Here is a 21,915-nt window from a genome sequence, read left to right on the forward strand (position 1 = left end):
ACACAATTAATGATATACATACATTTCTGTATGGAAAGGTCTTAAGTGCAGATTTCTTTTGCAATAAATCAAAACTAATGCGACAGTTTTTTTAAGCATGGCGTCATTACGCACACCATTTTTATCGATAAAAGGCCATTTGAATGGAAACAGGCAGAAGACGGAAAATGTCGCAATTTTTTTTACGCATTTTCACTTTGTCGATAACAAAACAGCGCGAAAAGTGGATGGAAACTAGGTTAATGAGGTGCATAACATTCAACTGGCCGGTAATTTCAGTTAGGTTCGGTGGGGTCCATCCTAAGTCCAAGGTTCAGGCAGTGGCATATTAAATATCCAATGTCTTAAGGTTGGAGTTGGCATCAGTTCATCCTGTGAAGTCAATAGACTGAAGTGATGTCTGGCTAGCACCGGCTGTAGTTTGTCATCATCACTAAGCGACACGTAGTATTGGAGTCCGACACCAAGTAGGAACAGAGCTAGATCTGTCCGGCTTTGGTAACCTCGGTATACGAAGGACATGGAAGTAAATAGAATAATATTAGTGTAGATGCCATTACATTTTATGCAGAGTTATAGATCATGATAGATGTTTCTGATTCTGGCAGACCTAACTAAAGCTGCCTAATTGTGAGTTGATGGATAAATTAGGTGTGTGGCTGGCTAAATAGATGAGTCTTTAGTCTAGACTTAAACTGAGTGAGTGTACAGTATCTGCATCCCAAATAGTGTTAGGGAGACTATTCCATAGTTTAGGAGCCATATATGAAAATGATCTGCCTCCTTTTTTGGATTTTAACCAATTCAAGCCTGAATTTTGTGATTGTAATGAATGTGACGCAATATAGTGTGTCAGAAGGTCACTTAAGTACTGTGGAGCTAGACCATTCAAAGCTATGTATGTACACTGGCGGCCAACAGTTTTAAATAATGTACAGATTTTGCTCTTATGGAAAGAAATTGTTACTTTTATTCACCAGTGGTATTCAGCTTATCACAATGTATGGTCAGGACATTAATAACATGAAAAATTACTAGTACAGTACAATTAGAAAAAAAAAAAAAAAACTACTTCAAATAGTTCTCATCAAAAAATCCTCCACGTGCAGCAATGACAGCTTTGTAGATCCCTGGCATTCTATCTGTCGGTTTGTCCAGATACTCAGGTGACATTTCACCCCACACTTCCTGTAGCACTTGCCATAGATGTGTCTGTCTTGTCGGGCACTTCTCGTGCATCTTACAGTCTACCTGATCCAACAAAAGCTCAATGGGGTTAAGATCCATAACACTCTTTTCCAATTATCTGTTCTCCAATGTCTGTTTCTTTGCCCACTCTAACCTTTTCCTTTTGTTTTTATGTTTCAAAAGTGGCTTTTTCTTTGCAATTCTCCCCATAAGGCTTGCGCCCCTGAGTCTTCTCTTTACTGTTGTACATGCTGCTGGTGTTTAGCAGGTAGAATTCAATGAAGCTGTCAGCTGAGGACATGTGAGTTGTCTATTTCTCAAACTAGAGACTCTGATGTACTTATCCTCTTGTTTAGTTGTACATCTGGTCTTCCACATCTCTTTCTGTCCTTGTTAGAGCCAGTTGTCCTTTGTCTTTGAAGACTGTTGTGTACATCTTTGTATGAAATCTTCAGTCTTTTGCCAATCAACTGTGTTTGATATAATGGCAAGTGATTTTCTAGTACCAAATTTGCATTTAGCATGATTACTCAAGGATAAGTTGTTGGAGTGATGGCTGCTGTCTAGATTTTATAAAAAATGACTTTTTTCCAAAAATGATGGTGCTGTTTTTTACATCAGTAATGTCCCGACTATACTTTGTGATCGGTCAAATTACATTTTGGTGAATTAAAGTACCAATTTTCTTCCAAAACACATAATAATACAATAATACATTATTATTATTATTAAGACATTGGAAGCAAACATTCTGTATGGTAATCTATGATGATTTTCTCTCTGATGCATCTCTGACCTGTTTTGTGTCAATGTGTCTGTGGGTTTAGAATCCTGAACGTTCCGAACTGTGGTCGCAGTATTGGGAAAAGGGCTTTCAGAGGCTTAATTTACAACTGTGTTCCTATACACCACCGAGCTAACTCTGGTTTGTTTCTACCATCTTACCTCATTTAATAACACCATTAGACCACTTTTCAAATAACTTGGTTTTAAAAATGCCTCCTATTTTGTCCTTTTGTCTACAGGTGGAATGGGCTTGGATACACCAATTTCATGGCTCAACTGGAAGCATCCATTTCTCCTTTTATTGTGCTTTTAGAAGATGTATGGACACTCCTCCCACAGGTGGTCTTCTGTGCATTTGCCATCACCTCTGGTCTAACTGCTTGGCTTCTCCCTGAAACCAACAACATAAGATTGCCAGAAAACATTGATGATATTGAAGAGATTATATATAAGAAAATGTACAGAATACAGAACTTTTTTGCTTTAATGCTTTATCAGTAGCAGCTTTAAATGCCATCGTCTATGTTTTATTATTTATTTATTCTTTAGGGACCTGTCTACATCACATTGGAGGATCACAGTGGAGTCCCCCTAATCACTGCAGAAACAACTCAATGAGACAAACACACACACATATCACTTTAGTAACGCACATAGATAAGCTGTCATAGTGACAAGTGTCAAGTTAGTGACAAGTATGCACATATGCCTGTAAATAAACAATACACACTTGGGTTTTGAGTGTGTTGCATGTACATTATAAATAAATATTTTCTCGTAAACCTTTTGCTCACATAACAGAGAGATACAGTCTACAATACAGTTATAAGTGCATTCTGGGTCATCTTATAAATACATCAATTTGAATCTGAACTCAATTCTATCAGGTTTAAAGAAAAAGGGTAAGATTATTTACCTCTTTACCTTTATGTTGACTTGTATCTGTTTTCTTGCCTTTAGACATCAAGATATCTAGATAAGTCAGTTCTTTTTGCCCCTGCAGATTTTGTAATATAATCATATCTAACTTTGTCCATGTATTTAGGTAGTCTCTTTCCAAGACACAGCACCATGGACAGCACCCACTCCCCACAGTATTATCATCTCTGCACAGCATGACAGCACCCTGGATAGTTCCACATTCACCTGACTGTGACCTCTGTTAATGAGCTGTGCAAATAAATTGGTAGCTGTCAATAAAAGGCAATATATCCAGTGTTGGGGAGTAGCTAACTATATGTAACGATGCTACTAACTGAACTACATTTTTCAGTAGCTTGACAGTAGCTCAGCTGCTTTTAAAACAGAGTAGCTTTTCCAGTGGCGAACTACTTTTTCCAGCATGTAGCAGTGTAGCGTGACCAAACGCTACATCATGTTGGTCAGATTATAAATAATAACCTTCCTTATTGCTTGGAAGCCAAACTGATCAGAATCAGGCAACATCGTCTTCTTCTTTTGAAATGGCAGATCACAAACAAAAATAGTGAATTACCCTCATCTACTGAGAGCTTATAACAGCTCACTTGGATAAGAAGAGATTGTCTGATGGTTAATAAAAGAACACCATTTTATTCTTCTATGTAACACAGAATGTTTCAGACACTTTGTTCTTCATAGATCACACAATAGCATATTTACCTTTACTTTTTTAAATAAAATAATTCAAAAAGTTATTATTGAATTTTTGAGGGATTTTGTTTCTGTTCTAAATATGTTTATTTAGCTTCTCATCATCTGTGCATTATTGGGAGCAGCGAGTGAATTATTATTATAATATTTATAAATATACAGCATATTCATTATAACAATTTCTATCATGCAGAACTGTTTGATTTATCAATTTCTTAGCATTAAATTAACTATTATTTTCATGTAAAATAAATCAAATGATTGGTAAAAGAAATCATTTATGGCATGTATTATTATGCAACAATGTTTCAACTTTTTTCACAACGGAGCAAATTTTTTAATTTTTGTTTGTTGTGTTTTTTTTGAAAGAGCCAAACCACAAACGAATAATTGCTATTTTCAAAAACAACGTTTGCAAATGAAATAAAATGTTTATATTGCCAATTGACTACTCAAAAACAAACAAATATGCAAATAATTATAGGTAACATGTTGCAATATGGAATTGAATACACACATTTGGGCGAGTCTCCATAAAATTCATTTTACAATTGTTCATGAAAAATGTAACTTCCCTTTTGGGCTGGGCGAAATGTAAAAAATATAATAATAATAATATTTGAACAATAATCACATTTAAAATATCGAGATATCCGATTATATGGGCCCAAGGTCCATGAATATTTTTGCTTTATTGATTTTGCTTTAAAAATTAAAATAACTTAAAAGACATTTCTAAATTCGAATCGCACTTTAAACGAAACAAAAAAAGCTATTAAAATAACGAAGTGATTAAAAAATCTTCTATATAACTGTCACGATTCCTTGTTGTCTGCCCCGTGTTTTCCGTTTCACCCTTCACTGATCACATTCCATGTCACGTTTTCCTTGTTGTCCGCCCCGAGTCTCACTGTCCTTGTAGAAAACTTCAATTCCCACAATTCCCGGCCTCCCTCACTGTCTGCACTCATCATTGTTCTCACCTGTGTCTCATTTAGTCTTTATTGTGTCCTTGTGTATTTAAACCAACCTTGTTGGTTGTTGTTTGCACTGCACATGGATGTTGAAGTTTCACGGTCCTTGTTCATGTTCCCTGCTGTGTGAAGTTTGTTCGAGGATAACCCTACCCTCTTGTAGATGTTCGCTGTCTGTTCACTCTTTGTATGTATCCTGTGTTTAGTTTATTTTTCCCCTCGTGGATCTTTATTTTGGTTCCAGTGTTTGTATCTGTTTTGTTGTCAATAAAAGAACCACGTTTGGATCCGCACTTCCCGTCTGCCTCTTCCTCACATCATTACAGAACGACTGACCCCCAATGGATCCAGGGGTCCAACAGGCCAACTATCAGCTGCTTTGTTTAAAGCAAGGGGACTGACCGGTTGAAGACCACATCCAGGACTTCCTTGAGCTGGCACACGTCTCGGACTTCCCGGATTCAGCCCTGGTGGTCTTCTTTAGGGGCAATTTGAACGCTACGCTGACGGAGCGGCTGCCCCGGAGACGCGTGGCTGGACCATGCAGGAAATCGTGGAAATCAGTGGCTCGCCACTCACTGTGGGCATGGCAGAGGAGGACCCAACCACCTCTCGAGTCTTCCAGGACTCCTCCTCTCGAGCCTTCCAGGGCTCCGCCTCTCAAGTCTCTCGAGCCTTCCAGGGCTCCGCCTCTCAAGTCTCTCGAGCCTTCCAGGGCTCCGCCTCTCAAGTCTCTCGAGCCTCCCAGGGCTCCTCCTCTCGAGCCTCCCAGGGCTCCGCCTCCCGAGTCTTCCAGGGCTCCGCCTCTCAAGCCTCTCAAGCCACCCAGGGCTCCGCCTCCTGAGCCTTCCAGGGCTCCGCCTCCCGAGCCTCCCTCTTCTCCGCCTCCCGAGCCTCCTAGGGCTCCGCCTCCTAGGGCTCCGCCTCCCGAGCCTCCTAGGGCTCCGCCTCCCGAGCCTCCTAGGGCTCCGCCTCCCGAGTCTCCTATGGCTCCGCCTCCCGAGCATCCTGAGCCTACCGAGCCTCCTACAGCTCCGCCTCCCGAACCTCCTATGCCTCTTCTCCCAGAGCCTCCCGAGCCTCCTACGGCTCCGCCTCCCGAGCCTCCCTCGGCTTCGTCTCCTGAGCCTCCCACGGCTCCGCCTCCTGAGGCCCCAGGGCTTTCCATTGTTCCGCCTCCCTCGGCTCCACCTCCTGAGTCTCCCTTGACTCCACCTCCTGGGCCTCCCACATCTCCGCCTCCAGAGCCTCCACCTCCTGAGTCTCCCTCGCCTCCGCCTCCTGGGTCTCCCTCGCCTTCCGCCTCCTGGGTCTCCCTCGCCTTCCGCCTCCTGGGCCTCCCACAGCTCCGCCTCCTGAGCCTCCAGAACCTCCTTCAGCTCCACCTCCTGAGCCTCCCTCAGCTCTGCCTTCTGAGCCTTCTAAGCCATCGCCTCCCACGGCTCCGCCTCCCGAGCCTCCCACGGCTCCGCCTCCCGAGCCTGTCTGCCCTCTCGGCCTCCCTGGTCTGCCTGTCTGCTCTTTGTGCCCCCGTGGACTGCCGAATTGCCCCTGTTGATTGTCTCAGTACCCCTTGTACCCCCGTGAACTGTCTTGGTGCCCCTTGTTCCCCCCTTGGTCTGTCTGTTTCTTCCCAAGACTACCCCCTCTCTCCTGGGTTCTTTGTTCATTTTTATTGTTTTTGTCTTTGATTTTAGGACCGTCTGGAATCCGGTCCTTTTGAGGGGGGATTCTGTCACGATTCCTTGTTGTCTGCCCCGTGTTTTCCGTTTCACCCTTCACTGATCACATTCCATGTCACGTTTTCCTTGTTGTCAGCCCCGAGTCTCACTGTCCTTGTAGAAAACTACAATTCCCACAATTCCCGGCCTTCCTCATTGCCTGCACTCATCATTGTTCTCACCTGTGTCTCGTTTAGTCTTTGTGTCCTTGTGTATTTAAACCCTGTTTGTTCCTCCATTCCCTTGTCGGTCGTTGTTTGCACTGCACATGGATGTTGAAGTTTCACGTTCCTTGTTCATGTTCCCTGCTGTGTGAAGTTTGTTCGAGGATAACCCTACCCTCTCGTAGATGTTCGCTGTCTGTTCACTCTTTGTATGTATCCCGTGTTTAGTTTATTTTTCCCCTCGTGGATCTTTATTTTGGTTCCAGTGTTTGTATCTGTTTTGTTGTCAATAAAAGAACCGCGTTTGGATCCGCACTTCTCGTCTGCCTCTTCCTCACATCATTACAATAACCACCTCCCCAAATCCAAACATTTACCATTTCATGCAAGTATCAGTATGCGGCAACAGGTGCAAATTAAGAACTAAAGACAATTATAAACATAAAGATAATCATAATTATCATCATAATAAATAAGCCTAAAATATTCCCAAAAAATGCTGCCAAATGTGTGTTCTTATCGAATGTGTTTGTATTGTGTTTATTGCATTTTTTTAATCTCTTTACAGTATAAAATGTGTTCCCAAATTCCATTCCCCGCTCCACCTTTTGTATTTTGATCACAAAAAAATCTCCATAAAATGTCTATATTAATCTAAGGTTATAGACATTGGCCTGTAGTGTCTGTAAAGATTACAAATATATTATTAAACCATTTATATTACATATTATATCTTATGTATACATCTTATATTCTGCCAGACACTGGAGTGAGGAAATAACTACCACATCATGTCTCAAAGACTTTTGCTCACTATCTAAACTTTATAACAACTGATCCATTAACTATCACCATTGTGACCTTGAGCAAGGCCTGTCCCTGAATGAAATATTTTGATTTTCTTTTACTGGCTACACCAAATAATGTCTTTTGTATGACCTAAATACATTTATACATTTAATGCAGACACACAGTTAAAGTAAAGATTGTCATGTAAAGCCTTTTGCTGGAGAGAATGGATGCGTTATGTTACTAAATCTTCAGTCCCTCATGACAAATGCTCTAGATGGCAGCAGTTCCAGACCTCAGAAAATGAATGTTGAACTGTAACACAGGATTCTGACAGGTGTCAAACGGTTTGACATTTTGAACTCACCACATGCTGAGGATCAATAATCTTTAGCCCAGACCGGATAAGATGGCAGTGATCCACTCATAAATGAGGTCAAATTCTGATTTTACCATTGGTGTCACATCACAGCCAGAAACTTTTCTGTTTTAGAATATAAAATGTTCTTCATGTTGTTTACTATAAACAGCAACTACAAAATTAGCAAACAATTAGCAAATTATGCTCATTTATGTTTTTAACATATATTTTATAGATCTGCCTTTGTCCCCCATCAGACTATGTATTCTCCTGTTATTTATTTATTTAATTGAAAGAGCTCCAATCAAATGGTTAATTTGAGGTAAGGCCTTCCCACACTGGTTTAAAGACTCCTTGTGTTAGATGTTTATTTACTCAAGGTAAACGCCAATGTACAATCTGGAAGTTTTGAGTGTAGAATTCTATAAACAGTGTTTTCTGTAATGATTTTTGTTAGTTAGTGTACAACAGTATACAGTATGTGTGTGGAGAGAGAGAGAGAGAGAGAGAGAGAGAGAGAGATGCCTCTTTTGTGTGTGTCAGTAAATGTGATGTTAATGTTCTACAACAGAGCAGTGAATGTGTAAGTAGACCTATAGTTAGACTAACTCAAGTCCATATCTCCCTCATTGCTTGTTTCCAGGCTCATCAGCAGGCGTAAGGTCAAAAATAATCTGTGAAGATGAAGTTTGAAAACCTGTTGGCTGAGGTTGGGGGATTCGGAAAATACCAGATCACTCTCATTGTGCTTTTGGTGATTCCGCGAGTCACGCTGCCATTTCACTTCTTGTTAAACAACTTTATTGCTGCCATACCATCTCACCACTGTGACATCAGCCATCTAGATGCTGATGGAATCCTTGGGAATCTGAGTAAGGAGGAGAGACTGACTATCAGTATTCCAGAACAGGAAGACGGGACCCCTGCTTCCTGTCACATGTTCTCCTATCCTCAGTTTTACCTGCTGGCAAACAACACAAACACTTCAGAGCTTTCTATAGTGGAGTGCCAGAATGGATGGGAGTATGACAACAGCACATTCAAATCAGCTTTGGCAGCTGAGGTAATTAAGTTAAAAGTATCAAAGTTAAAAAAATATGTTTTTATTTTTACTTTAAATTACTTGTTTCATAAAATGAATGTGAGCTCAAATGTGGGGAATGTGTATGTTTATACTATCTGCATAATCCTCCCATTGAATCTGAATCAAAATTTAGTTCTGTAGTTTTGATTTAGGACTTGATTTAGCCCTTTCATCATTATTTAATATTAATAAAATTAAGCTTGTTAAATTACAGTAGATCTCTGCAGTCCTTAATACATGTTAAAAAGCATACAGAGGTTGTAGAGTCTATTTGAATATGCTTCTCTCATTTTTGTTACATTTGATTTATTTATTTGTATATTTTTTTGCATTTTTCTAATTTAATTATTATTTTTAGAACAGTCAAGTCAAGTGGTTTTTATTGTCATTCAACCATATACAGTTCGTACAGTACACGGTGAAACTAGACAACGTTCCTCCAGGACCATGGTCTACATAAAACAACATAGGACAAACACAGAACCACATGAGACTACACAGACTAAATAACATACCTATATAAAGTGAACGTGCAAACGTGTGCAAAAAGTACGGGACAGTACAATAAATTACTAAAAATGAACAGGACAATAGGCAAGAGTAGTGCAAAAAAATGATAATTTCAAAAAATGCCAAATATAAACATAACATAATATGAAATAGTGTTCTAAGGACAAAGCTGTGTGTGTGTGTGTGTGTGTGTGTGTGTCAGTCCAGTACCTGTGTATTGAGGAGTCTGATGGCTTGGGGGAAGAAGCTGTTACACAGTCTGGCCGTGAGGGCCTGAATGCTTCGGTACCTCTTGCCAGACGGCAGGAGGTTCAAGAGTTTGTGTGAGGGGTGTGTGGGGTCATCCATAATGCTGGTTGCTTTGCGAATGCAGTGTTTTGTGTAAATGTCTTTGATGGAGGGAAGAGAGACCCCGATGATCTTCTCAGCTGTCCTCACTATCCTCTGCAGGGCTTTGCAGTCCGAAACGATGCAAGTCCCAAACCAGGCAGTGATGCAGCTGCTCAGGATGCTCTCAATAGTCCCTCTATAGAATGTAGTGAGGATGGGGGTTGGGAGATGTGCTTTCCTCAGCCTTCGAAGAAAGTAGAGACGCTGCTGGGCTTTCTTGGTAATAGAGCTGGTGTTGAGGGACCAGGTGAGGTTCTCCACTAGGTGAACACCAAGGAGCCGTCGATGTTCAGCGAAGAGTGAATCTTAAACAGAATCTTAAATATATATAATTTGTTTTACATCAAAATGTTAATTGTTTAAAAATGTAAAAAAAAATAAAATAAATAAACCTACACTGTAAAAAAAAATGTCAACAGCAAAATAATTTAAAAACGCCACAGTTAAAAAAAAACTAAAAACATTACCTGATTACCTTAAAGGAATATTCCGGGTTCAGTACAAGTTAAGCTCAATCAACAGCATTTGTGGCAAAATACTGATTACCACATAAAATAATTTAGAATCATCCTTCCTTTTCTTTAAAAAAAACAAAAAGTTAAAATCGAGGTTACAGTGAGGCACTTACAATGGAAGTGAATGATGCCAATTTTTGGAGGATTTAAAGGCAGAAACATGAAGCTTCAAATTTAAGCACTTACGTTAATTCTTCTGTTAAAACTCATGTATTATTTGAGCTTTAAAGTTGTTTAAATCATTGTTTTTACAGTCGTTTAGGGTTTGTGTACATTACATCATCATCGCAACAAAGTTGTAAAATTGCCTCTGACTTTACACAGAAAAGGATAGTAAGTGATTTTATCACACTAAAATCATGTTTGCACACATATTGTTTGTCTTTTGGTTATACTTTTGAAAAAGTGAGTATTTTAACGTAAAAAAAATTGGCCCCATTGACTTCCATTGTAAGTGCCTCACTCAAACCCAGATTTTTGCTTTTTATTCATCAAAATGGCATCCCGTAAAGTCTGAAACATGATCATCATATTCTATTACTGTAAATTTCTGGCAATAGGAACTGTTTATTTCCTGGTTTAAATTAGATTTTGAATCCCAGATTTTTAACGTGGACTCTTTTGAGCCCCACTATATGTCAGTTTGACTTGGCCAAGCTAGTAGTAAATAATGTGTTAGCAATTCTCCTTTGTTTGCTATTCAGATGTACATTATTGACGATCACTCACACTAGTCTTTCCTTTCAGTTTGATTTGGTGTGTGACAGGAGAGGTCTGAATAAAGCCACAGCCACCATCTTCTTTACCGGTGTGATGGTTGGAGCAGCTATTTTTGGCTGGCTGAGTGACAGGTGAGATCAGTAAGGTTTGGCATTCCTATAAACCAGCAGCAAGTATTCCAGGATGAGTATTTTGAACCATAAAAGCTTAGATCTGAGCCTTGATCAGGTATTCTTCACAAAATGTATTTTTTATTTTTTTTACTAGTATATAGGTTGTAAGGTTTATCACCTTGGTATTGTGGTATCTCCATGGTTTGTATTTATCTCTATTTATTTTAGGTATGGCAGAAAACGCATGCTCATGGTGTCTTACCTGTCAGCCATTGTCTTTGCTGTAGCCAGTGCACTCTCTCAGTCCTTCATAATGTTTGCTATAATGAGATTCTTCACTGGAATGGGCATTACGGGAATCAGCATTATCTCCATTGTACTATGTGAGTGCTCTCTGACAGGAGCCTGGTGGGCACCTGTGGTGGAGACTGGCAGTTTAGACACTACACTACAAGGTCAAATGTTTGGATACAGAGGACTGAATTTAAGTATGTCATGTTCTAAAAGCGTATGCTTTCATGCTAGAAATTAGTAGACATATTAATTGTCTACATCTGAATTTCTTTACAAAAGAAGGACAGACAGCCAATAAATGCCCAGCATACATTCTACATCAATCCCGTACTTTAATTAGAAAATATTTCATACTTTTGACAACTTTATTATAATTCTGAAATGTAGAAAATAGTAATAACAAAGAATGAGTAGGTGTATCCAAACTTTTGACTAGTGGTGAACCTTTTAAAGTTACAGTTCATTTAATCACAATAGCAAGAACCATTGGCACATTGAGAACTTGGTTTTGTCCCATTAGGTGTAGAATGGGCTGATATTGAGCACAGGACACTGGCTGGGGTAATGATCAGTCTTGACTGGTCTATCAGCACAATGATATTGCCTGGCATTGCTTATCTCGTCAATGACTGGAGGTCATTGATTGTCACGGTAACAGCTCCCCTGGTAATGGCTGTTATCACATGGAGGTGAAATACAATGTTACAATGAAATGTGAATGTGGTTCAGATGTCCAGTTTTCCCGAATAAAATACAATGTTTTCTTGTAGGTGGATACCAGAGTCAGCACGATGGCTCATAGCCAATGGACGATTGGAAGAGGCCCATCTTTATCTGAGCAAATGTGCCTCAACCAATAACAGAGAAAACAGACTCAAAGCTATCGAACCACAGGTCAAATTTTAGGTCTAAAATGTATTTGAAAATTTACCTCTGAAAAATGCATATCTACAAATAATGGGAAAATGTTTTTTGTGTTGTTTTGAGTTGGTTGGTATATATTATATACTTTGAAATTAGAGTAAAAGTTTGTGTGAGCAGTGCAAGAAGTGAATTCTAAAGGAAACCCATATGGAAAATCGTGGTAATGATAATTCAATTCCCTTTAAATGAAAAAGGTAGCAAACTAAATGTCAAACACGCTTGTTCGCATGATCAACAACACCTTAATTCAGGAATTCCTGGAGTGTCAAATGATAGGACCACATGCTCTGAAACATAGAGCACTTATTCTGGGGTTAATATGTGTGACAGGGAACAATAAATAATAAAATAAAAAATGTGCTAGCAAGTACGGGGTCTAGAGGAGATCACAGAGGAAGTGATCAAATTTTAGGGTTAGGTAAATTCAGATTGTAGTAAAGTAAGTCTTTCCCTCAACAATTTTTCAGACCCTTGCCAATGTAATAATTGCTGAGAACAAAGGAGACAGGAAGTACTCGTATCGGGATCTGGTAAGATCTCCCAACATGAGGAAACTGGCTGTGTTCACAGGAATCACCTGGTATGTTTTCTCTATAGAGTACCCTCATTATTAAACCCTTTTATATTGGTCTAACTCAACAGATATTGGTTGCTTAAACCCCTACAAGATTTAACCCACTTAACAAACTATTTCTGATTTTTGGATTATGATTTTTTTTCAGGTTTGGAGTAGCATTCACTTACTATGGCATCAGTTTGAATATATCTGGCTTTGGGCTAAATCTGTACCTGACCCAGTTTATTTTTGGTGCCATAGAGATGCCAGCAAAACTGTTGGCATATCTGTGCCTGGATAAACTGGGCCGCAGATACAGCCAGGTGGCCACACTGATTGCAACAGGGTCATGCATTGGCATCACCATCCTCATTCCCAGAGGTAATACAAAAAGAACACCTTTTGCATGTTTGGAACCATATAAAAAGATAAATACTGTAGCTGTCTGACTTTCAATTAAAAATAATGTCTTCTAATGTCAGAATAATCATTCATTATTTCACATTGATGTGTCCAGCATTTGAGTCATTTTAAAAGTATAAATGTTTTGTAGTTGCAGAACAGTCTTAAATTATGATGTCACAATCATGCATCTGGCATTTCAGTCAGTTTTGTAATAACAGGTCAATCATTCACTATGATGTCACATTCACATGTCTGGCTTTTAAGTCAATGTAAAATATAAATGTTCTATAGTTACGGGATAATCTTTAATTATTATGTCACATTCATGTGGCTAGCATTGAGTCAATTTGAAATGGAAAATGTTTAGTCGTAGCAAAACTTTAATTTATTATGATGTCACAGTCACATGTCTGGCTTTCTGTACATTTACCTCTGTGCCTGTCTCTAGATTTGTGGCTGCCTCGAACAGTTGTTGCTGTGTTGGGTAAAGGGTTCTCAGAGACCTCGTTCACATGTGTTTTCCTATATACTACTGAGCTGTACCCAACCGTGCTACGGTCAGTTGTTTTTTATCCATTAAGTTGCAAATCTTTTACTAATTGTTTTTATATAAAACCAAATTATGACAACTAAAATTGACAACATAGCAACAGGTTGTTATACTCTCTTCTTATTGTAGGCAGAATGGATTAGGCTATTGCTCATTTGTTGCCCGTGTTGGTGTGTCTTTGGCACCTCTTGTTAGCCTCCTGGATGAGGTCTGGCTCCCTCTGCCACAAGTGTTGTTTTGCGCCGTAGCACTCATCGCAGGCCTCCTCACGTTACTCCTGCCGGAGACCCAAAATGTGTTGCTTCCAGAAACTATTGAAGATGTTGAGCAAACGCGGTGAATGATCATTTAATAATAATGATGATAATAATAATAATAATAATAAAATGTCTCTTTGGTATTACACTTTTAATTGTTTAATATTTAAAGGGATAGTTCACCCAAAAATGAAAATTCTTTCATAATTTACTCACCCTCATGCCATCCCAGATGTGTATGACTTTCATTCTTCAGATTTTTAGAAGAATATTTCAGCTCTGTTGGTCCATAAAATGCTGTAAATTTATAAAGTGAATGGGTGCTAAATTTTTGAAGCACATACAGCCATCATAAAAGTAATCCAGTTGTCTCGAGTGGAGATAATTAATGTCTTCTGAAGCACAAAGATAGGTTTGTTTAAGAAATGGATCAATATTTAAAAATGTTCTGCTAAAAATTCACGAGGCTTGAGGTCAAAGCATTGGCAAGTTCATGCAAGAACTGACACGTGAAATACAAAAATAAATCAAATAAAGGGAAGCCTCATCATCGTACAAACCTCAAGCTGGCCGAAAGTGAACATTTTTAGTAAAAAAGTTTTAAATATTGATCTAAGACATTAATTAGTCCACCGGAATCGTATGGATTATTTTTAAGATGGCTATAATGTATTATTTGGAGCTTCAAAAAGTCACCCATTCGCTTACATTTAATGGACCTACAGAGCTGAAAAATTCCTGGTGAACTATTCCTTTCACTTTATAATTATGTCATATTATCATTATGATGATTAGCCCTTAAAGGTGCACTCAGTATTTGGCTTGACAGGCACCTAGGGGGCGCAGCATCATTCAAAAGCAAACATTTTCAGTTACTGTTGCTGTGGTAGAAATCCACTATTCACAGTCAGTTATGATTTATTTATTCACGAGTAAAAGTGTCAAATAACAGGGTGGTTACTGAGATTAAGTAGTATTCAGCTGGTCATGTGATCCTCACATAGCAGCCTCCATGAGGGTACCCTCTCCATGTAGAATAAAACAGCTTTTAAAGGTTACTGATATGAGTCTTCATCTCATGTGAGTGCTCATGATTTTATACATACACCAATGAGTCACAACATTAAAACCTACCTGCCTAATATCGTGTAAGTCAAAACAGCTCTGACCCGTCAAGGCATGGACTCTGTGTTCTGTCCAGTTCTGATGTTTACATGCCCATAGTAGGCACCTTCGGTGGTGGACAGAGGTCAGCATGGGCACTCTGACCCCCGCCCTCTTCCTTACCACACTGCTGTTTTGGAGGTGCTGTGACCCAGACATCTAGCCATCACAATTTGGCCCTTGTCAAAGTCACTCAGATCCTTACACTTGCCAATTTTTCCCTCTTCCAACACATGAAATTCAAGAACTGACTGTTAACTTGCTGCCTAATATATCCCACCCCTTGACAGCTGGCATTGTAACAAGATAATAAATGTTATTCACTTCACCTGTCAGTGGTTTTAATGTTGTGGCTGATCAGTGTGTTTCAAAATTGCAAGTAATTTCTTTTGGAGTAAATTTTTTATAATGGGGAAATTACTGACTGCACCTTTAACACATCTCTTAGTGTTTCAAAGGAACTTGAAAAAATACATAGCAATATTTTTGTCCATACGATATATGATTCAATGTATTCATGTAGACTTATATATATGTATACGTGTGTGTGTGTGTGTGTGTGTGTGTGTGTGTGTGTGTGTGTGTGTGTGTGTGTGTGTGTGTGTGAGAGAGAGCGTGTATTTATCACTTTGTGGGGACATTTTGTCGGTCCCCATGAGGAAAACAGCTTATAAATCATACTAAATTATGTTTTTTGAAAATGTAAAAATGCAGAAAGTTTTCTGTGAGGGTTAGGTTTAGGGGTAGGGTTAGGTTTAGGAGATAGAATATAAAATTTGTACAATATAAAAACCATTATGTCTATGGAAAGTCCCCATAAAACATGGAAACACTACATGAGTGTGTGTGTGTGTGTGTGTGTGTGTGTGTGTGTGTGTGTGTGTGTGTGTGTGTACAGGGTTGGGAGGGTTACATTTGAAATACATTCCACTACACATTACAGAATACATGCAGTAAAATGTCATTTGTAATGTATTCCATTAGATTACTCAAGGTCAGTAATGTATTCTAAATACTTTGGATTACTTCTTCAGCACTTGTAGATTTTTTCACTTGTTTTGACTATAAAAACTCTGCCAGTACAGTAAGACAAAATACACATGTTAAAAATACATTCTCTGAAAAACCCAAATATCTCATACAGTGTTGTTTCTAAAACAAGATCAATCAAATATATCATGTTTTAATGATTTTTTTTATATTTTTACAGGAAAACAATAACAAAATTATTATCAAGCATATGGTTTTTGCCCTAATATCAAAGGTGTTACTAGAAAAAAATAAATTATGTTCCAACGTGAGTTTTCTTGATAATAAATATGATCGTTTCTGGTAACGTGTGCATGTAAAATGGTTAGAAATAGCATTTTAGCTTAGCGTAAAGCTGACAATTTACACGAGGTTTATTTCTATTTCTTCTGCTCCAAACTTACTTCAAATGTACTTCTCTGTCTGCTCGTGTTTCACCACTATTCAAATGCACTTTTAATCACATAATTTATATGTATAAATGTTTTCCATCTGAAAGGACTAAATATTAAATTAAACAAATGACAATAAAATGCAAATTAATCTCTTCAATTATCAAAATACTTTTTGAATGTAACACTATTCTAATTACCAATTATTTAAATTGTAACTGTAGTGGAATAGTTACTTGTATTTTAAATATGTAATCCTGTTACATGTATTCCATTACTCCCCAACACTGTGTATATATTTATATATATATATATATATATATATATATATATATATATATATATATTTGTTGTTTTTTCTTTCAGGAAAAGATCAGTATGTTCATCACTTGACTGAATCTCAGATTGGAACAGAGAGAAAATGAATACAACCTATAGAGGATGAATCTAATAAAAATCTAATTAATCGCTGTATTGTTTCTTGTTCTTATTCTTTATTTAATAACTAACTTGTGTGAAAAACTACTTACTGAAAGTTTTTTTAGTTTTTGTATTTCCTCTTTGAAAGCAGGGGCGTTGCTAGCTCTACTGGGGCACATGCCCCCCATTACTCGTATCGCTTTTCTTTTTCTTGAAAGCCTGGTGCATGTAAGAATGTGCAACACAATGCACTATACAAACTTCCCTTGCTTAACTTAATATTCCTACACTGCAACAAACACTGGAAAGGTAAACATGTAGAGATATTAATCTATATGAAAATATTTAAGTATCTTCAACATGTTTTATGGCATAAAATGCATACACTGTATATGCAAATAACAAAACCGGAGAAAACTTTCTTGCAATTTTGCATTCTTCTATATTACACATCAGGAAAAGTAAGTCTATGGAATTTCATTATCCAACGTCAGGCAAAACGGCCTCAGATGAAATGGCTTTAGACAAAAAGGTCTCAGAATGAGCAGAGAGTTGGTCACTAGGCAGAGTTGGTAACTGGCTAAGTTTGGTTGCTAGCTTGTGAAACTAGCTAGCTAACATAATTGGTGTAAGTTTAAACTGACGAAGTTTACTTGCAACAACAACTCAAAACAAGCCAAACTATAGTCCTTTATAGTCGCTAGGTAATTAGCACACAGCAGCCATAGTTACTGCCAACTGTTTATGTAGTGTCCTAAACTAGTGCTAGCGAATTAAATTATATTTCATATCCAAAAGATTGATTCTTTGTTATTATACACAATCAAAGACAGTACTACAGATCACAAATATTTGTTTAATATGTGTTCATCTGATGTCTGAAACCTGACTCTGACAGCTGAGGATGTAGTTTGTTTATCAAGTCTTACCTCCCTCAAACTCATCTCTCCTTTCTGTTTTCCTGTCCCTGCTTCGTCCAGAAATGTTTCTGATGTCCATCTACAGGACCCAATAATGTATGAGTAAAAATAAGATCATCGGTATTATGAAGAAATTAACTTTAGTTTCATCATGTTTTCATAGTCTACCTCAATTCTGACTTGTGTGCCGACACTTGGGAAGGGTTGCACCAGCTGTGTGTAAGTTCTCACGTAAGTTAGGAGGTGAAGTTCACATTAAGGGCTTAATAACTACCAGTTAGTTTGTAACTAAGTCAGTGCTTAATTTGTACCACCTGTTCTTAAGGCAAGACTAAACTAGTAGTTCGTAAACTCTCCATAAAGTAATGCGTAGTCGCATAATATGACATTTACCTGTATTGATCCAATAAAAAGCCTTAAAATTTGTACACAGAAGTGTCAAAAAGCTGTGAATTTCAAACCTTGTCTGCTCGTGTAACTGTCAGCTGTAATAAATTATATCCCCATTAAAATAATAATACATAATAAAAGTAGATTTAATAAATAGGCCTAGTATATTTCCCCTGTCTAAATAACAATATATAGGAAAAGTATCCAAAATAAATAAGAGGTGATAAAGAAATGTAAATAAAACAGGCTGGAAAAATAGACATTTATTCATTTTAATATCTTAAATATTTCGTATATGTTGACACCGGATGAAGCACACTGAAAACTGCACCTTTAGATCGGTTTCATGCTGAAGAGCCCCTTAAAAGTAAATTTTTTCTCTCTTTTTTAAATGTAAACGACTGTAAAAGCCAACACCATAATATGTCGAAATGATTAATGACTATCACGCAAAACATGAGCACATTGATGTCATTAAATGAGTCTGCTTTTTTATTCCATCAGTTACTCCTGGTCTGCCGTAAACAGTTATACGTAGGGTTACGTCCTACCTAAGTTTAATTGTGCAACGCTCAAATATTGAGTAGTGTGTATGTTGTGACTTAGTGCCCATTTATAGTGCAGATTTACACTCACCTAAAGGATTATTAGGAACACCTGTTAAATTTCTCATTAATGCAATTATCTAATCAACCAATCACATGGCAGTTGCTTCAATGCATTTAGGGGTGTGGTCCTGGTCAAGACAATCTCCTGAACTCCAAACTGAATGTCAGAATGGGAAAGAAAGGTGATTTAAGCAATTTTGAGCGTGGCATGGTTGTTGGTGCCAGACGGGCCGGTCTGAGTATTTCACAATCTGCTCAGTTACTGGGATTTTCACGCACAACCATTTCTAGGGTTTACAAAGAATGGTGTGAAAAGGGAAAAACATCCAGTATGCGGCAGTCCTGTGGGCTGAAAATGCCTTGTTGATGCTAGAGGTCAGAGGAGAATGGGCCGACTGATTCAAGCTGATAGAAGAGCAAATTTGCCTGAAATAACCACTTGTTACAACCGAGGTATGCAGCAAAGCATTTGTGAAGCCACAACACGCACAACCTTGAGGCAGATGGGCTACAACAGCAGAAGACCCCACCGGGTACCACTCATCTCCACTACAAATAGGAAAAAGAGGCTACAATTTGCAAGAGCTCACCAAAATTGGACAGTTGAAGACTGGAAAAATGTTGCCTGGTCTGATGAGTCTCGATTTCTGTTGAGACATTCAGATGGTAGAGTCAGAATTTGGTGTAAACAGAATGAGAACATGGATCCATCATGCCTTGTTACCACTGTGCAGGCTGGTGGTGGTGTAATGGTGTGGGGGATGTTTTCTTGGCACACTTTAGGCCCCTTAGTGCCAATTGGGCATCGTTTAAATGCCACGGCCTACCTGAGCATTGTTTCTGACCATGTCCATCCCTTTATGGCCACCATGTACCCATCCTCTGATGGCTACTTCCAGCAGGATAATGCACCATGTCACAAAGCTTGAATCATTTCAAATTGGTTTCTTGAACATGACAATGAGTTCACTGTACTAAAATGGCCCCCACAGTCACCAGATCTCAACCCAATAGAGCATCTTTGGGATGTGGTGGAACGGGAGCTTCGTGCCCTGGATGTGCATCCCACAAATCTCCATCAACTGCAAGATGCTATCCTATCAATATGGGCCAACATTTCTAAAGAATGCTTTCAGCACCTTGTTGAATCAATGCCACATAGAATTAAGGCAGTTCTGAAGGCGAAAGGGGGTCAAACACAGTATTAGTATGGTGTTCCTAATAATCCTTTAGGTGAGTGTATACTGGGGCACGTGCCCCAGTAAAAGGGGTCTAGTGAAAAGTAAATTTCTAGGGGCCTGTTTGAAAGTAAATTTAAAAAATAAGTGCAATTTCTATTTCTTTCATTAAAAAGTTACAGCATCTGACAATGACAAAGCAAGAATAAACATAACCAGTTCTAATCTAAAATCTACACTACAGTGTAAAGTTTTAACCAAAGGGTTTATTTTTTACAGACATTTCACAAAGGTTTAGACATTCCCCCTGTTAACCATTTTCCACCTTGGGAGTGTTATTATTGTGAGTTTTGAACAAAACGGCCAGGTACAACAAATCCTCAACAAGGCCTGTATGGGGGTTTTCTCCAGCCAGCTCGCAGAACATAGCACAAAGATGAAGTTCAAAGATATTCTCTTAGATGTTGATGGATTCGGAAGGATCCATAAAACTGTGCTGTTAATCAATTTCCTTGGTCCATTCAGTCTTGGGTGTCATTTCATTTTGGGCAACTTTATAGCTGTCATCCCCATTCACCACTATATGACACAGACCTAACTGTTGCTATTCCAGCACTGGAAGTTGGGACTCCTGTAGGCTACCCCCGACCAAAGATTTTCCTAGTCGACTAGTAGGCGTTAATGTAATCCATTAGTTGACTAGTCGTCGCACATTTATGCTATTAATTTTAGGCCTAGGCTATATATTTTGGGGGGGATCAGAAAATACAGGTGAAACTCGAAAAATTAGAATATCGTGCAAAAGTTCATTAATTTCAGTAATTCAACTTAAAAGGTGAAACTAATATATTATATAGACTCATTACAAGCAAAGTAAGATATTTCAAGCCTTGATTTGATATAATTTTTATGATTATGGCTTACAGCTTATGAAACCCCAAATTCAGAATCTCAGAAAATTAGAATATTACATGAAATCAATAAAAAAAGGATTTTAAATACAGAAATGTCGGCCCTCTGAAAAGTATAATCATGCATATGTACTCAGTACTTGGTTTGGGCCCCTTTTGCATTAATTACTGCCTCAATGCGGCGTGGCATGGATGCTATCAGCCTGTGGCACTGCTGAGGTGTTATGGAAGACCAAGATGCTTCAATAGCGGCCTTCAGCTCTTCTGCATTGTTTGGTCTCATGTCTCTCATCTTTCTCTTGGCAATGCCCCATAGATTCTCTATGGGGTTCAGGTCAGGCGAGTTTGCTGGCCAATCAAGCACAGTAATACCATGGTCATTGAACCAGGTTTTGGTACTTTTGGCAGTGTGGGCAGGTGCCAAGTCCTGCTGGAAAATGAAGTCAGCATCTCCATAAAGCTTGTCTGCTGAAGGAAGCATGAAGTGCTCTAAAATGTCCCGGTAGACGGCTGCGTTGACTCTGGACTTAATAAAGCACAGTGGACCAACACCAGCCGATGACATGGCTCCCCAAACCAACACAGACTGTGGAAACTTCACACTGGACTTCAAGCATCTTGGATTGTGTGCCTCTCCATTCTTCCTCCAGACTCTGGGACCTTGGTTTCCAAATGAGATGCAAAATTTGCTCTCATCAGAAAAGAGGACTTTGGACCACTGAGCAACAGACCAGTTCTTTTTTTCTTTAGCCCAGGTGAGATGCTTCTGACGTTATTTGGTTTTCAGGAGCGGCTTGACAAGAGGAATACGACATTTGAAGCCTCAGTCCACTCCTTGTGAAGCTCCCCCACACATTTGAATGGCATTTTCCTGACAATCCTCTCCAGGCTACGGTCATCCCTGCTGCTTGTGCACCTTTTTCTTCCACACTTTTCCCTTCCACTTAACTTTCTATTAATGTGCTTTGAT

The 21,915-nt window shown here is 38.7% G+C and overlaps 1 protein-coding gene across 1 annotated transcript; it reads left to right on the plus strand.

Moving 5' to 3' along the window:
- The first annotated feature begins 8,224 nt into the window (after positions 1–8,224).
- LOC127662665 (solute carrier family 22 member 7-like) lies at positions 8,225–16,990 on the plus strand. Its single transcript, XM_052153958.1, has 10 exons — positions 8,225–8,678; positions 10,862–10,965; positions 11,176–11,330; positions 11,762–11,930; positions 12,012–12,135; positions 12,633–12,745; positions 12,888–13,102; positions 13,575–13,683; positions 13,806–14,012; positions 16,885–16,990. The coding sequence occupies exons 1-10, from the start codon at positions 8,298–8,300 to the stop codon at positions 16,913–16,915; spliced, it is 1,608 nt and encodes a 535-aa protein (XP_052009918.1). The 5' UTR covers positions 8,225–8,297; the 3' UTR covers positions 16,916–16,990.
- The last annotated feature ends 4,925 nt before the right edge of the window (positions 16,991–21,915 follow it).

This window comes from Xyrauchen texanus, chromosome 22 (assembly GCF_025860055.1).
Source record: "Xyrauchen texanus isolate HMW12.3.18 chromosome 22, RBS_HiC_50CHRs, whole genome shotgun sequence".
In the NCBI taxonomy this organism is placed as follows: domain Eukaryota; kingdom Metazoa; phylum Chordata; class Actinopteri; order Cypriniformes; family Catostomidae; genus Xyrauchen; species Xyrauchen texanus.

Bases quoted from the DNA above. Each gene is read 5' to 3' on its own strand.
- LOC127662665 (XM_052153958.1), top strand. From the start codon at position 8,298: ATGAAGTTTGAAAACCTGTTGGCTGAGGTTGGGGGATTCGGAAAATAC. The intron at 10,966-11,175 runs GTGAGATCAGTA...TATTTATTTTAG, and splicing joins TTTGGCTGGCTGAGTGACAG to GTATGGCAGAAAACGCATGC. The intron at 13,684-13,805 runs GTCAGTTGTTTT...TTCTTATTGTAG, and splicing joins CTGTACCCAACCGTGCTACG to GCAGAATGGATTAGGCTATT.